This window comes from Lonchura striata, chromosome 9 (assembly GCF_046129695.1).
Source record: "Lonchura striata isolate bLonStr1 chromosome 9, bLonStr1.mat, whole genome shotgun sequence".
Lineage (NCBI taxonomy): Eukaryota > Metazoa > Chordata > Aves > Passeriformes > Estrildidae > Lonchura > Lonchura striata.
The window spans coordinates 5282006-5299411 of record NC_134611.1 but is presented as its reverse complement, the minus strand read 5'-3'; the positions used below and the strand labels follow the sequence as shown (position 1 = coordinate 5299411).

Sequence of the window (17406 nt, the reverse complement as noted above, 5' to 3'; positions counted from 1 at the left end):
GGGAATTCCGGGGCCCCGCAGCTGCTCCGTGAATTTTTTTTGGGGGGGTTTGTGTTATTTTGGTGTGCCCAGGAGGAATTCGGGCACGGAAGGTGCCCGTGCATCCCTGGCATCTCCTGCCGGGGGTGCCAGCCTGGCTCCTGGGGCGGTTTCGGGGGCGGCATCCCACGGGCTGTGCCCAGCCTGGCACTGCCGCCGGAATTCCGCGGGGCACGGGGCTGGCAGCGGGGCAGGGAGGTCACAGGAGCTCCTGGCAGGGATTAAAGGAACCATCTGTTCCATAATCCCGTTCCACAACTGCCTTCCCCACACCCTTGGAGGTGCTTGCCTTTTAGATTGATTTTTTTAAACAGGAGGGGGAAAAAAATATTTATTTTTAATTTTTTGCTATTTTAATCGGGCAAAAAAAAAATTGATTTTCATGAATGAAAAATGCCTTTAAAAAAAAAAATTATTATTTTTTCAATGGGGAAAAATGATGTCCTGAGCGGGGACAAGCCCCGACGGGCACGGGGGGCTGCCGGGATGATCCCCAGGAAGCTGGTGCGGGCGGGTTTTCCATCCGCGCTCCGAGCGGCGGAACGCGCGGCTGTCCCCAGAGCAGGGGCGGCTCCTCCGGGCACCCACGGTGCCCATCCCGGGATTTTTTTGGGAAGCGGCGGGGCCCTGGACAGGGTTCGAGCCCCTTTCCTGTCAGGGGAGAATAATAAAATATCCGGAGTTTGGGAGCTGGGTCTGCCAGGGACGGGTTTAAATCCCGATTTTTCTTGGCTAAGCCAGGCGGGATCCCCAGAATTGAGGCTGAGCGCAGTGACAGCTCCGGGGACAGTCGGGAATGGGGGGGTGGCATCATGGGGGGACACAGGGCAGGGCTGGCACCGGGGGGACACGGGGCAGGGTGGCACCAGGGGGGGACACAGGGCAGGGTGGCACCAGGGGGGGACACGGGGCAGGGTGGCACCAGGGGGGGACACAGGGCAGGGTGGCATCATGGGGGGACACAGGGCAGGGCTGGCACTGTGGGGGGACACAGGGCAGGGTGGCACCATGGGGGGACAGGGGGCAGGGTGGCACCATGGGGGACACAGGGCAGGGCTGGCACTGTGGGGGGACACAGGGCAGGGGTGGCACCGGGGGGACACGGGGCAGGGTGGCATCATGGGGGGACACTTGGCAGGGCTGGCACCGGGGGGACACGGGGCAGGGTGGCATCTCTGGGACACTTGCCCGGGCTGGGTTTGGCCCTGGCACGGCAGCGGCTGCCAGGAGGGCCCGGCGTGCCCGGCCCCGCTCCGCTGCTCCTGAGCCGGGATCCATCCCCCTTTTTTCCCGGATCCCTTTTCCCCGATCCCCTTTCCCGGGATCCCTTTTTTTCCACCCCGGGATCCCCTTTTTCCTTTCCCTTTTTTTTCCCCCCCGTATCCCTTTTTCCCGGGATCCCTTTTCCCCAATCCCCTTTTTCCCGATCCCCTTTCCCTTCCCCCCCCCGAGATCCTTTTTTTCCCTGGATCCCTTTTCCCGATCCCCTTTCCTTTTCCCTGGATCCCTTTTCCCGATCCCCTTTTTCCGGGATCCCTTTTTCCCTCCCCCGGGATCCCTTTCCCCTTTTTCCAGGATCTTTTTTCCCCCTTTCCCCTTTCCCCTCTTCCCCCGGGATCCCTTTTCCCCAGTCCCCTTTTTCCCGGATCCCTTTTCCCCAGTCCCCTTTTTCCAGGATCCTTTTTCCCTCCCCCGGGATCCTTTTTCCCCTTTCCCTTTTCCCCCGATCCCTTTCCCCTCTTCCCCCGGGATCCCTTTTCCCGGATCCCTTTTCCCGGATCCCGGATCCGCCGGGCCGGGCATTAACCATCGCGCTGCCCGCAATGGGATTAGGGCAGGGGAAGTGCGTCACGAGGTGCGCACAGGGGCTCTGTTTTTGGGGCAAGCGTGTGTGTGTGTGTATTGGGGGGAATAAAAAATCCCCAAAATCTGGGAAATAGGCTGGAGCGCTGCCGGGGGTGTGCCGGCAGCGAGCGCGCATGTGAGCAGCGCCTCGCCCTCCCTTCCTGCGAGCAGCATCCTCCGCCCGCCCTGCTGGAGGTGATACAGGCGCAGCATCCATGGCCTGCCCCTAGCCGCGCTCCCCGCTCCTTCCTCCTCCTCATCCTCCTCTCCTCCTCCTCCCGGCCGGGAAGAGCCGAGGCCGGGCGCTGCTGAGCGGGGCTCGCCCTCTCCTGCGTTTTTCCAGGCTCCCCGGCAATTGAGGAATGCGCTTCTGCCACCATGATGGAAGGTAGGCGATGAGCCGGGCGCCTTCTCCCCCGGGCTGCTGGCGGGCTGGGGGGAGCTCGAGCCTTTCCCGAATCAAAGATTCCCTCAATAATCGCTCCATGCGCCGCTGCCCCTAATCCCGAGGGCCGGAGGCTGAGCCCAGCGCCGGGCCGGTGATGGAGCCCCGAGCCCGTCAGGTCTCTGCAATTCCATCCCCAGCCTGGGTCGGCAGCTCGGGCTCTGCCCATTCCCGGTTTTCCGCCCAGCTGCCGCTTCCTCCGCCGGCATTTGCATCCCGAAATCCCGATTTTTTATTTTTTTTTTTTTTATCCCGCCGAGCTGTCGCTTCCTCCGCCGGGATTTGCATCCCGAAATCCCGATTTTTTCTTATCCCGCTGTGGATGCGCGGCTGCCGGAGGGGATTCGGTGCTTTTGGCCGGGTGGATGAGCATCCTTTCGGTGGGAAACGAGGGAATCCGGACTCGAGATGATTTTTATTTTCCTTGCCGAGCCGCGGAGATGCTGGATCGGGGTTTTTCGGCATTAAAAAAAAAAACAAACACGGGGATGAGGAGGGAATTTGGGCTCCGATGCTTCGGGGAGCTGTGTGTGATCCTGTGTGGGAAAAGCCTCTGGGCATGACAGGAATTTTATCCTCTGTCGTCTGTCTCGGCCGTATGTAAAGCTCTCCTTTATTATTTATCATCTGAATTCCTTCTGGAGCAGGATGCAGGGGAAGGATGCCTCGGGTTTAATTTTATTTTAGCGGAATGGATCCTCCAGGGCCAGCAGGAGCGAAATGGATGGAATTTTGGGGGAATTCTGGCCCGTTGGTGGCAGCAGCAGGGCCTGGCTCGGCGGAGCCTCTTCCAAGCCGGGGAGCTCCCCGGGATGACAGGCAGAAATTGGGAAATCGCTCCCCGGACTATCCCAAAATCTGGGGCTGCCCCTGCCCAAATTCAGCGGGAGAGGCCTGGGGCTCCGTGGGATTTCTGTGGGTTCAGGATCTTTCCCTGGCCTCAGGAATTCGGCCTCTCCTGGGCCGGGTTTTGGAGGATTTGGTGGGAAGAAAATGAGTTTTGTTGTGCTGTAGATCCCAGGAGAAGCCTTCCCTGCTCTCCCGGGTGCTGATGAGAGTCACAAGCCAGAGAGGTTTTAATTTTAGCCCGTGACATCAAAGCCATCCCACGACAGGCAGGTCATGGCGGGGAAAATGCCGTTAAAATCCCGGCTGCTCCCGAAATTCCGGCGTTCAGGGAGGAGTTCTCGTGGATAAACTGGAGCTGTCCCCTTGTAGGCCTTGCTTGGAGTTATTTATTCGGTTTTCAGGCTGCTTGGGGGAAGGAAATTGGGGTTTTGAGGCTCTTTGGGGTTTTTGGGTTTGGGGTTTCTTTTGGGTTTGGTTTTATTCCTCGCGGGTTTTGGCCTGGCAGGAGTTTTGGAGATGGATCCAGGGCTGGATCTGGCAGAGGTGGAATCACCTTCCATGACCCAGTCATGCACGGGGAAAAATTAAATACTCATCATAAAAATGGAATTATTAAACAGCTCGAAACGTTCCCCAAGTGGCTGATGCAAACCTAGAACAGAAGTCGGGAAATGAGAACTAATTCCTGGGTTTTTTCAGTTTTGAAATAGTTGGAAATTGGCTGGATTTGTGGGAGAGTGAAACTTCGATCTGAGATGCCACTGAAACTCTGGCCCCTTATTTAATTTTTAAATAAAATTATATTTATCGAATATTTAGATTTATTTAATATGAATACAATTAACTCCATGGTTTTGACAAGCATGGCTTAATTGGAGCTGACGCTTTAAAACGTGTTCAAAACACCGAGAGTTCCTCGCAGAGCATCTTAAAGGGGTTTAATTAGTACTGTCATTAATTCTTTAAATCATTTGTCCTGCTGGAGTGGTGGACACCGAGCTGGCAGTGGAGGGTGGGTGCAGGACCTGAGGCCACCCATGGGCAGCAGGAGGGACCTGGCTCATGGATCCTCTTTGGAGCCTTTTCCTGGGAAAAAAGAGAATTCACCGGGTTGGGAACGGCGCAGGATGAGCAATTTGTGCTCAATATATGGAATATTTTGTCATTCTTCTGGGAGATGCGAGAAAAACGTTTCTTTTTCATGGATGCCTAAAAGTCCCAATGATATCCCCAAAAAAAACAAGCAAAAGGGTTTTTTTTTCCCCAGCCCCCCAGCCTTGCTGGAGGACGCTGAAGGTGTCTCCAGGAATGGAAATTCCTCCACTTCCATGGGGCAGGAGCATTCCATGGCTTTGCCGGGTTTGGTTTCACTCGGGGGGGAAGAGGGATTGGGATTGGGATCAAACCCCCTGGAGATGCCTCCTGGTGGGAAGCAGGATTGGGATGGAGATCAGACCCCCTGGAGGTGCCATGGGAAGTGGGGATGGGATGGAGATCAAACCCTCTGGAGATGCCTCCTGGTGGGAAGCAGGATTGGGATGGAGATCAAACCCCCTGGAGATGCCTCAGGGTGGGAAGTGGGGATGGGATTGGGATCAAATCCCCAAGAGGTGCCATGGGAAGTGGGGATGGGATGGGGATCAGACCCCCTGGAGATGCCTCCTGGTGGGAAGCAGGATTGGGATGGGGATCAAACCCCCTGGACCCTGGAGCTGCCACCAGGTGGGAAGTGGGGATGGGATTGGGATCCAACCCTCCGGAGGTGCCTCTGGGTGGGAAGTGGGGTTGGGATGGGGATCAAACCCCCCTTGAGATGCCTCAGGGTGGGAAGCAGGATTGGGATGGGGATCAAACCCCCCTTGAGATGCCTCAGGGTGGGAAGCAGGATTGGGATGGGGATCAAACCCCCCGAGGTGCCATGGGAAGCGGGGCTGGAATGGGGATCCAACCCCCTGGAGATGCCTCCTGGTGGGAAGTGGGGTTGGGATTGGGATCAAACCCCCTGGAGATGCCTCCTGGTGGGAAGCAGGATTGGGATGGAGATCAAACCCCCTGGAGATGCCTCAGGGTGGGAAGCAGGGTTGGGATGGGGATCAAACCCCCCGAGGTGCCATGGGAAGTGGGGCTGGAATGGGGATCCAACCCCCTGGAGATGCCTCCAGGTGAGAAGTGGGGATGGAATGGGGATCAAACCCCCTGGAGATGCCTCCAGGTGGCAAGCAGGGTTGGGATGGAGTTCAAACCCCCCAGAGGTGCCTCTGGGTGGGAAGTGGGTTGGGATTGGGATCCAACCCCCTGGAGATGCCTCAGGGTGGGAAGTGAAGCTGGAATGGGGATCAAACCCCCCAGAATTGCTTCTGGATGGGATGTGGGGATGGGACAGGGATCCATTCCCCGGGAGGTGCCACCAGGCGTGGAACAAGAGGGATTTGGAGGTTCCCTGGCATCGGGAACGCTCGGAAGCGCCCCGGGCACGTGGTGGAGGCGAAAATCCGGCCACGGAACGGGTCGGGCTCCTTTTGGAATTCCCCGCAGGGCGTGGGGAGGCTTTGATGAATTTGGGAATGCTCTGGGGAGACGGGAGCAGGCGTGGCTCCTCTGGAGAAACCGTTCCTGCTTTTCCTGGGGTGCTCCTCCAGACCTCACAGTGGGGCAGAAGCTTCCCAGAGTGGGAATTTTTTGGAGTTTCTTCAGTCTGTGGAGTTTGGTCGCTCAGGGAATTTCCATGGAATGTTCTGTCCAGCTGGGGACAGTGGGAGCTGTCCCAGCCCACGGCAGGGGTGGGGTGAGACAGGATTTAAGGTTCCTCCCAACCCAAACCAGTCTGGGATCCTCCGGTCACATCCAAACCGGGAAAATCTTCCTGGAATCATCTTTAGAATCCCCGGTGGTCTCTGGTTTTGGAATGCTGGGCCCAGAGGCCTCAATGGCACATCCAAAAAAATCCTTCTCATTGGCTGAAAATTGACTTTATTTCAGTAATTTTTGTTCGGATCTGCTCGGCGTTGTCTGCAGGACTCGGCAAGGAAATTATCCGGGAAAACCGGGGGGGATTTGGGGAGGTAAAATTGGGAGGGTTTGGATTTGAGGAGACAAATCTGGGGTTTGGATCTGAGGAGGTAAAATTTGGGGGGTTTGGATTTGAGGAGGCAAATCTGGGGTTTGGATCTGAGAAAGCCACCAGTAGTTTTGAGGGAATATCACGAATTCAAGCAAAACCATCCCAGGAAATTCCCAGAGTCAGGAGTTGGATTTTCCAGAGTTCCATCAAAAATCCAGGCCTGAGCTCGGATCCAAGGAGAAGCAGGGCTTGGTGTAGGACATCTTCATCTTTGTCCTCTGAGATGGATTTTTCCAGACCTGCTGGAATTTTCTGCAGAACTGGGAAGGAAATCACTTTTTCAGGATGTAGGAGAAGATTTATTTTCCCCCCTCTTTTCCCAGGAAATACTGAGCCTGATCCAGGGATTTGGCTGCTTTGTATCCCAGGATGGGCTGGGGGCTGGGGACATCCCACCAAAGATGTCCATGGAGAATTTTGGGATGTTTTTGGGGGGCTGATCCAGGTGGGTTTGAGGTGTCAAGGAGGAATTTTGTGAGAACGAAGCCTTGGAAGTGAAAAGCTTGGAAGAGAAGTGGGAAAAAGCTCTGGAGCTCTCAGGTTTGGGGTTCAAAAATCAACATAAAAGCCCCCAAAACAACACAACAGCAACAAAAAAAAAAAAAAGAGGGAAAACCTGGGAAAAAAACGTGGCAAAACCCAAAAAAAGGGGGAAAACCTGTGGGAAAGAAGTGAAAAAAATGAGGCAAAACCTAAAAAAAAACAAAGGCAAAACTCCTCCTTGGGGTGAGCCCGGTTTAACATGTGCCCTCGGGCATCTGGAACTGGTGCAGGAATTTGGGATTTCCTGCCAAGGCAGGAATTTCCTGGGCGAGTCACTCCCAGGAAAAAAAGAATTCCAGGTGAGGTCGGGGCTGCTCACCTTGGACCCCTCCAGAGGGGGTTTTATCCCTAAAAAACGTGGATTTGGGGTGAAATCCGGCCCGAAGTGCTGATGTTGAGCCCCCAGAGCTGTTGGAGGTGTAAAATGGGATTTATCCAGAATCTGTGGCAGAAATACCAACCCAGTTTTGGGAGAGGAGGAATACGAAGAAAAATGGGATTTATCCAGAATCTGTGGCCAGAATCCCAAGCCAGTTTTGGGATTGGAAAGGAGGAATCTGAAGGAAAATGGGATTTATCCAGATTTTCTAGCAGAGATACCAACCCAGTTTTGGGAGAGGAGGAACAGGAAGGAAAATGGGATTTATCCAGAGGTTATGGCTGGAATCCCAACCCCATTTTGGGATTGGAGAGGAGGAATATGAAGTAAAATGGGATTTATCCAGAGTCTGTGGCAGGAATCCCAACCCAAATTTGGGAAAGGAGGACCATGAAGGAAAATGGGATTTATGCAGAATTTGTGGCAGGAATCTGGACCCAGTTTTGGGGGAGGAGGAACACAAAGGAAAATGGGATTTATCCAGAATTTGTGGCCAGAATCCCAAGCCAGTTTTGGGATTGGAGAGGAGGAACATGAAGGAAAATGGGATTTATGCAGGGTTTGTGGTTGGAATCCCAACCCAGTTTTGGGAGAGGAGGAACAGGAACAGGAAGGAAAATGGGATTTATCCAGAGTTCGTGGCTGGAATCCCAGTCCTGCTCTGAGGTTGGAGGGAATCCAGAGCTGCTCCCGAGCATATATATGTATTTATTTTCCCATATATATATATGTATTTATTTTCCCATATATATATGTATTTATTTTCCCATATATATATATGTATTTATTTTCCCATATATATATATATGTATTTATTTTCCCATATATATATGTATTTATTTTCCCATATATATATATGTATTTATTTTCCCATATATATATATGGATTTATTTTCCCATATATATATATATATATGGATTTATTTTCCCATATATATATATATGGATTTTCCCATATATATATATATGGATTTTCCCATATATATATATATATGGATTTTCCCATATATATATATATGGATTGATTTTCCCATATATATATATATATGGATTTATTTTCCCATATATATATATGTATTTCTTTTCCCATTAATGTATATATATGGATTTATTTTCCCATATATTAAAACATATATATATTTAGGGATTTGTTTCCCCATATATATGTAGGAATTTATCTTCCCATACGTGTATTTATTTATTTATTTCCCTATATATATATATATTTATTTATTTTCCCATATAATTTTCCCATTTTTCCCTGGCAGCTGATTTTTTTTTCACTCATTTCAATAACCCCAGCCCATGCCCATGATTATTTTCTTTTATTTTTCCGCCAAATTTTGGGATGAAAAACCCAAAAGCCCCAATCTGGAACAAATTCTTCCCCCATTTTAACTCTATTTTTTCCCACATTTTAATTTGGGTTTTTGCCCCATTTTTAATTCGGGTTTTTGCCCCATTTTTAATTCGGGTTTTTGCCCCATTTTTAATTCTCCTTTTTGCCCCATTTTTAATTCTCCTTTTTGCCCCATTTTTAATTCTCCTTTTTGCCCCATTTTTAATTCTCCTTTTTGCCCCATTTTTAATTCTCCTTTTTGCCCCATTTTTAATTCTCCTTTTTGCCCCATTTTTAATTCTCCTTTTTGCCCCATTTTTAATTCTCCTTTTTGCCCCTTCTAGCTCTATATTTTTTCCCCCCATTTTAATTCTATTTTTCTTTGGTGTCATTTGTGTTTAGGTGGGTTTTTTTTGGTGTTTGTGGTTTTTTTTATGACTTATTGAGGAAAAAAAATTTAAAATTCTCCACCTACTCTCAGTCAAGAATTGAGCAGCTCGGGTTGGCATTAATTTGTGGCAAATCACGGGAATTTGGGGATAATTGGAGCAGGAAGGATGAGATTTCCCTCCCTCAGGCACATCAAGGATTTCAAGCGGCCCCAGAAATAAATTAAATAAATATATCAAATAATTTAGCATGGAAATCATTAAAAGTGCAGCCTAAATTAATTAATATTTAATAATTAATATCATTAATAACATAAAATATTGTAAAATGCATATATCATATTATAAGCAATAAAATAATACATTATATATTTTAGATATTTTATTTTGTATCATATATAATATGAAGTAATATAAAATGCTATAAAATAATACAGAATATAAAATACTATATAATGCAGTATAAAGAATATCGAATAATAGAATGTAAAAATAAATGGATCATAAAATACTAGAAAATGCAATATATAAATATATAACATTGCATATATTATAAAAGATTGAATAATAAAATTGAGTATATAGAATATTATGTATTTTAATTAATATAATGACATTAGATACTATAATATATATCCAGAGTTTGTGGCAGGAATCTGGACCCAAATTTGGGAGGGGAGGAATATGAGGGAAAATGGGATTTATGCAGAATTTGTGGAACCCCAACCCAATTTTGGGATTGGAGAGGAGGAACATGAAGGAAAATGGGATTTATCCAGAATTTGTGGGAATCCCAATCCAATTTTGGGATTGGAGAGGAGGAATCTGAAGGAAAATGGGATTTAGCCAGAGTTTCTGGCAGGAATCTGAACCGTTTTGGGAGGGGAGGAACACAAAGGAAAATGGGATTTATCCAGAATTGGGAATTCCAACCCAATATTGGGAATGGAGAGATGGAATCTGGAGGAAAATGGGATTTATTCAGTGTTTGTCGCTGAAATCCCAACCCAGTTTTGGGATTGGAGAGGAGTAATCTGGAGGAAAATGGGATTTATGCAGAGTTTGTGGCCGAATCCCAACCCAAATTTGGGAGAGGAGGAATCAGAAGGCGAATGGGATTTATGCAGAATTGGGAATCCTAACCCGACATTGGGATTGGAGAGGAGGAATCTGAAGGAAAATGGGATTTAGCCAGAATTTGTGGAATCCCAACCCAATATTAGGAATGGAGAGAAGGAAAGTTTGGCTGCTCTCTCTCGGTGGAGAAGGTTTGGTCGCTCTCTTGATGGAGAAGGTTTGGTCATCCTTGGTGGAGAAAGTTTGTTTGCTCTTTCTTGGTGGAGAAGGTTTGATCGCTCTCTTGGTGGAGAAGGTTTGGTTTCTTCTCGGTGGAGAAGGTTTGGTTGCCCTTTCTCGGTGGAGAAGGTTTGGTTGCCCTTTCTCGGTGGAGAAGGTTTGGTTGCCCTTTCTCGGTGGAGAAGGTTTGGTTGCCCTTTCTCGGTGGAGAAGGTTTGGTTGCCCTTTCTCGGTGGAGAAGGTTTGGTTGCTCTTTCTTGGTGGAGAAGGTTTGGTTTCTTGTTGGTGGAGAAGATTTGGCTGCCCTTGGTGGAGAAGGTTTGGTTGCCCTCTCGGTGGAGAAGATTGGGTCACTCTTTCTTGGTGGAGAAAGTTTGGGTTGCCCGTAGTGGAGAAGGTTTGGTCGCTCTCTTGATGGAGAAGGTTTGGTCATCCTTGGTGGAGAAGGTTTGGTTTCTTAGTGGAGAAAGTTTGGTCGCTCTTACTTGGTGGAGAAGATTTGGTTTCTTGTTGGTGGAGAAGATTTGGTTTCTTGTTGGTGGAGAAGGTTTGGTCATTCTCTTGGTAGAGAAGATTTGGTTGCTCTTTAGAAGTCTGAGTCTTGCCAGGATGGGTTCTGGGGAGCTTCAGCCCCAAAAGCTCCTGGAGGGAGCTGGAGGAGCAAATCCCAACCTCGGCTCAGCCCCCGCTCCCAAAAACTTGGGGATTTTCCTGTGCCAGGGATTCGGAGCTCCTGGGAAGCGCCGGGCTGGGGTTGTCCCCAGCAGCCGTGTCCCTCTGCCGGTGGCTCCCAGGGACGGGACCAGGAGGACTTTTGGGAACGGGAGAAGGAGCGCTGCCTTTGGACAGGGGCGCCGAGAGCAAGCCCCCCAAAATATTGACTGGAATCATCTATTGGGAACCAAATATCGAGTGGGAAATATTAATTATGAGATATTGACTGTGAAACAATTAACTGGGGAAAAAAATAATTAAATGTGGAAAAGGATATTAATTGGGAAATGAATGCTAACTGGGAAGTAATGACCGGGAAACAAATATTGAGTGAGAAATATTAACTGGGAAACAAATATTGACTGTGACACAAATATTGAATGAGAAATATTAACTGGGAAACAAATATTAACTGTGACACAAATACTGAGTGAGAAATGTTAACTGAAGAGAAAAATGTTAACTGGGAAATATTAATGGAAGCAATAACTCTGAAACAAATGCTAACTAGGAAATAATAACAGGGGAAAATTTAATTTGGAAATAAATATTAACGGGGAAACAAATATTGAGTGAAAAATGTTAACTGGGAAATATTAACTGGGGGGAAAAATTAACTGGGAAATATTAACTTGGGGGAAAAATTATCTGGGAAATATTAACTGGGGGGAAAAATTAACTGGGAAATATTAACTGGGGAGTAAATTAGCTAGGAAATATTAACTGGGGGGTAAATTAACTGGGAAATATTAATTGTGCAATAAATATTAAATAGGAAAAAATATTGAGTGAGAAATATTGAGCTGAGAAATATTAATTGGGAAATACTGAGTGTGAAACAATTAACTGTGAGGGAAAAAATAAAATGTGTTAATTAAAAAGTGTTAACTGGGAAGTAAATACTAACTGGGAAGCAATGACTGTGGGAAGAAAAATATTAACTGGGAAATAATAATGGTGGAACAATTAATGGGCAATGATAACTGTGAAGCAAATATTGAGTAGCAAATAATAACTGAAACAAATACTGAGTGGGAAATGTTAACTGGGAAACAATTAACTGGGAAATAAGAACTGGGAAACAATTAACTGGGAAATAAGAACTGGGAAACAATTAACTGGGAAATAAGAACTGGGAAACAAATATTAAGTGGGACATAACTCAGTCCCACACACTGGGAGGGATTTAATAACTGTTAAATGAACAAATAAATGTCCAAAAATGTCCCGGAATTCCGAGATTCCCTTGGCTCTGCCTCTTCCCTGTTTTCACCTCATTTATGGACGGCGGCCGGTGAGACAATGGGGAACTCCGAGGAGGATTTATTGGAGGGGTCACGTTAATTTTTGCATTTTCTCTGTGTTCTTCCCCCCAGGACTGAAGAAACGCACCAGGAAGGCCTTTGGCATACGCAGGAAAGAAAAGGACACGGATTCCACGTGAGTTGATGGCAGCTCATCCGACTTTAACGAGCTTTGAGGCAGGAATTTGGGGCATCCCTCGGCGTCCTGGGCTGGAGTGCGGTCCCCGAACCCATCCCAGCTGTGCCCCTGCTGCTGCAGCAAATTTGGGATTTCCTGGAGCTCCGGGGGGGATTTTTGGGGGCCGGTGGAGAAGGAGGACGCGGGGTTGGGGCGGATTCCTGCGCGCCTTCAGAGCTCGCTGGAGCTGCAAATTCCATTGATGCGGATGCTTGCGCCGGGTTTGGCGGCTGGGGAAGGGGCAGCACAGGGATTTCACTTCCCAGAAAACATCTGGCACGGGATTCTTCCCACATCTGGCTGGGAGATGCTGGGGGGGGGCTGAGCCCAGCCTGGGGAGAGTCTGGAGCCCCAGGAGAGGCTGAGGGAGCCGGGAAAGGAATGGAGAATCCCTGAGGGAGCTGGGAAGGGGCTGGAGAATCCCTGAGGAGCTGAAGGGGCTGGAGAATCCCTGAGGAGCTGAGGGGGCTGGAGAATCCCTGAGGAGCTGAGGGGGCTGGAGAATCCCTGAGGAGCTGAGGGGGCTGGAGAATCCCTGAGGAGCTGAGGGGGCTGGAGAATCCCTGAGGAGCTGGGAAGGGGCTGGAGAATCCCTGAGGAGCTGAGGGGGCTGGAGAATCCCTGAGGGAGCTGGGAAGGGGCTGGAGAATCCCTGAGGGAGCCGGGAAGGGGCTGGAGAATCCCTGAGGAGCTGGGAAGGGGCTGGAGAATCCCTGAGGAGCTGAGGGGGCTGGAGAATCCCTGAGGAGCTGGGAAGGGGCTGGAGAATCCCTGAGGGAGCCGGGAAGGGGCTGGAGAATCCCTGAGGAGCTGAGGGGGCTGGAGAATCCCTGAGGAGCTGGGAAGGGTCTGGAGAATCCCTGAGGAGCTGAGGGGGCTGGAGAATCCCTGAGGGAGCTGGGAAGGGGCTGGAGAATCCCTGAGGAGCTGAGGGGGCTCAGCCTGGAGCAAAGGAGGCTCAGGGACCTTCTGGCTCTGCACAGCTCCTGCCAGGAGACGTTTGGGATCTGCTCCAGGAGGAGAGGGAACGGCCCCAGGCTGGGCCAGGGCAGGCTCAGGGTGGATTTTGGCAAAATTCCTTCCTGGAAAGGTTCTCCAGCCCTGGCAGAGCTGCCCAGGAGTCCCCATCCCTGGAAGGGATTTAAAATCCATGTGGATGTGGCACCTGGGGACCTGAGGTGGCCTTGGCAGTGCTGGGGATGGTTGGGGTTGATGATCCCAGAGGGGTTTTCCAACCCCAACAATTCCATGATTCTCAGCCACCACTGCTGTGGCTTTGGGGTGGATGTCCCCAGGTGCTGTGGCCGAGGAGCCTGTGCCACCATGTCCTGAGGACAGAGGGGACAGGCAGCAGGGAGTCCCCTCCTGCAGCTCTGCTGGGGTGTTTCGTGTCTGTCGGCAGAAATTCCGAGGTTTTTCCTTTTATTCCGTTTGGATTCGTTCCCCTGAGCTGTTCCATGTGCTGGTGGGAGCTGCTTGGAGGTTTCCCGTGCCAAGGGACAGGCCTGGCCAGGTGGCCCCGGTGGCACTGGCACCTCTCCCTGCTGCAGAGAGCGGGGACCCGCGGAGCACGCCCCGGAGAGGGACGGGCAGCCCGAGGTGCCACCCTGCCACCCCGGGGTGGTGGCATCCCTCCAGCGAGCTCCAGCTGGCCGGGGATTCATCCATCGTTTATCGCGCTGGGTGGGAATGATGCTCCTTGCTTCTCCTGCTCCTGGAAATCCGCTGGAGCCAGCGCTGGGATCCGTCCCGCTGCTCCCCGCCGTGGGAAGCGGCTGCCGGGGCCGGGCGGGCTCCGGGTGCCGGGGAGGACGCTGCAATTAGCAGCAGCGGTAATTAGCACCGCGGGGTCACGGCGCGGTCACCGCCCCAAGGGCTTTGGGAGCTCTCCAAGGAACCGGGAGAGGAGAGAGGGAGAAGAAAGGGATGGAACCGGGAGAGGAGAGAGGGAAGAAAGGGATGGAACCGGGAGAGGAGAGAGAGAGGGAAGAAAGGGATGGAACCGGGAGAGGAGAGAGAGAGAGAAAAAAGGGATGGAACCGGGAGAGGGGAGAGAGAGAGAAAAAAGGGATGGAACCGGGAGAGGAGAGAGAGGGGAGAAAGGGATGGAACCGGGAGAGGAGAGAGAGGGGAGAAAGGGATGGAACCGGGAGAGGAGAGAGAGGGGAGAAAGGGATGGAACCGGGAGAGGAGAGAGAGGGGAGAAAGGGATGGAACCGGGAGAGGAGAGAGAGGGGAGAAAGGGATGGAACCGGGAGAAGGGGAAGGGATGGAAGCGAAGAGGAGAGAAGGAAGGGGATGGAACCGGGAGAGGAGAGAGAGAAGAAAGGGATGGAACCGGGAGAGAGGGAAGGGATGGATGGAACCGGGAGAAGAGGGGAGAGAGGGAAGGGAGGGAATGGAGCCAGGAGAGGAGAGGATGGAACCAGGAGAGGAGACGGGGAAGGGGGAGGATGGAACTGGGAGAAGGAGAGATGGGATGGAACCGGGAGAGAAGGAAGGGAAGGGATGGAACCGGGAGAGGAGAGAGGGGGATGGAACCAGGAGAGGACGGAAGGGAAGGGATGGAACCGGGAGAGAAGGGAAGGAAGGAAGGGGATGGAACAGGGAGAGAAGGCAGGGATGCCTCGCCCTGCGGTCACCCCGGCCGGGCCGCCACCCTGGCAGGACACCACACTGGGGTCCTGGAGCTGCTCCTGGGTCTGGGATGGTTCTGCTGGAGCTGCTCCTGGGTCTGGGATGGTTCTGCTGGAGCTGCTGCTGGGTCTGGGATGGTTCTGCTGGAGCTGCTGCTGGGTCTGGGATGGTTCTGCTGGAGCTGCTGCTGGGTCTGGGATGGTTCTGCTGGAGCTGCTGCTGGAGCTGGGATGGTTCTGCTGGAGCTGCTGCTGGGTCTGGGATGGTTCTGCTGGAGCTGCTCCTGGGTCTGGGATGGTTCTGCTGGAGCTGCTGCTGGGTCTGGGATGGTTCTGCTGGAGCTGCTCCTGGGTCTGGGATGGTTCTGCCGGAGCTGCTCCTGGGTCTGGGATGGTTCTGCTGGAGCTGCTCCTGGGTCTGGGATGGTTCTGCTGGAGCTGCTCCTGGGTCTGGGATGGTTCTGCTGGAGCTGCTCCTGGGTCTGGGATGGTTCTGCTGGAGCTGCTGCTGGGTCTGGGATGGTTCTGCTCCTGGGTCTGGGATGGTTCTGCTGGAGCTGCTGCTGGGTCTGGGATGGTTCTGCTCCTGGGTCTGGGATGGTTCTGCCGGAGCTGCTGCTTCTCCCCCACCTGGGGAGGGGCTCCCTGGCCATTCCAGCCGGGATGGGAGCAGGAGGTGACACCTCCGGCGCTGGGGATCGCGCAGGGAGGGGAAACATAAAAGCAGAAGGGAATTTTGCCACTTCCAAAGGATTTCAGGGAATTTTGCTCAAAGAGGGGGAACCTAAACAGGAGAGATGGGACGCGGCATGGATTGATTGGAAAGCTTTCATGGCTGGAGCTGTTCCCTGTGGAACAGGGAACTCCAGCAGGATTTTGGTGATGCCCGAGCTGGGTGTGAGCTGGTGGCACATCCCTGGGAGCTCGGGAGGTGGAGGAGCCTGTTTGGATTCCATGGATATTTGAATTGCCTAAATCCCAGCATCCCATGACCCAGCCCGGATCCCAAATCCCACCAGCAGCTGGGGATTAGGGTCCCTGGGGAGCCTCAATCCCCTCTGGCAGATCAAGGCCTGGAAATTCCTCCAGAAGGGATTTCCGTGCCCTGGAAAGGACGGACACGGGGCAGGGATGTGCTGTGGGATGCTGCAGGAGCCAGCCCCAGCACTTTATTTCCTGATAAACCCAAAATTTATCAGCTGATAACACCAGGGAAAAAATTCTGTGACCTTGCATGGGTTCCACGAGGAGCAGGAAACTCGGATGTGCCGATAATTCCGGTTTTGCTGCCGTGAACTCATTTAAAACCAATTTCCACGAGTTAATTGGGGGTGGTCTGGGCACTAACAGAGCTCCTTTCTCTGCTCTTTCCAGAGGGTCACCGGACAGGGATGGCATCGTGAGTATTGCCCAGTGTCACCTCCCCTTCCACCACCGTCAGCATTTGTGGGCAGTTTTCTGTTTAATATAGAAAATAAATGTAAAAAAAAAAAAAAAAAGGCAAATTCCAGGTTTCCTGTAAAAATACCAACAGAACCTTTTGATTTCCTTTGCAAATCCCAACCGAAGGAGACCTGAGGAGTGCCAGGGGCAGAGGGAGCAGGTGTCCTGCTAAAGCCCAGCTCCTCATCCTCGTTTCCACCCCTGCTAATTGGCTTGGGCCAGATTTGCTGCCTGAGGAGTTCATTGCCAGAGCAGCTGTTTCCAACCTCTATTTTTATTTTCTATATTAACCTGAAAACAAGGAGATGTTTGTGGTTTGGTTTGGGTTTTTTTTTCTTTTTTTTTTTGTTGTTTTTTCTTTGAATTACTGCTGCTTTTATTCCTGGTGTTAGACTGAAACATCCCTGCTAGAGCTGGGTAGGAGATGGGCCCTGTCTCTTTTAGTGTTTGATATCAAAAATATTCTGGGTTCAGCCTGGGCTTTATTTCTTCAGCAAATCCAGATTTTAGAATTTCACCTCAAAACAAAGACGAGTCCCTTGTGAGGCTCAGCAGGGAGAGCAGTGCTGGGGTATCTTTTAAAAACATAAAAATCTAGGGGACCAAACTGCTCCTTGCAAGAAATCACTTCCATTTCCCCCCAGTCTGACCCAAAATCTTCAGCTTTGGGCACTCCCTGCGTTTTTAAGCTGCTTGTTAGGAAATAGAGATGAAAGTAAATGTAATGCCTTCAGCAGGGCTCTATTCAGCAGAGATAAATTAATAAATAGCAGGTTTAGGCTGGATAAATTAATAAATAGCACGTTTAGGCTGGATAAATTAATAAATAGCAGGTTTAGGCTGGATAAATTAATAAATAGCAGGTTTAGGTTGGACATCAGGAGGA

General features: G+C 50.8%; 1 protein-coding gene across 4 annotated transcripts in view; it reads left to right on the top strand.

Moving 5' to 3' along the window:
• The first annotated feature begins 1818 nt into the window (after positions 1–1818).
• SGIP1 (SH3GL interacting endocytic adaptor 1) overlaps positions 1819–17406 on the top strand; it is a 58892-nt gene continuing 43304 nt past the window's right edge. The window contains exons 1-3 of one of the 4 annotated variants that reach the window (XM_077785308.1): positions 1819–2272; positions 12336–12399; positions 16452–16476. In XM_077785308.1, coding sequence (XP_077641434.1) covers positions 2263–2272; positions 12336–12399; positions 16452–16476 — 99 coding nt within the window. In that variant the 5' untranslated portion in view covers positions 1819–2262. The remainder of the gene's footprint in view (positions 2273–12335; positions 12400–16451; positions 16477–17406) is intronic. The other 3 variants (XM_077785307.1, XM_077785305.1, XM_077785306.1) reach the window with 3 other exon arrangements.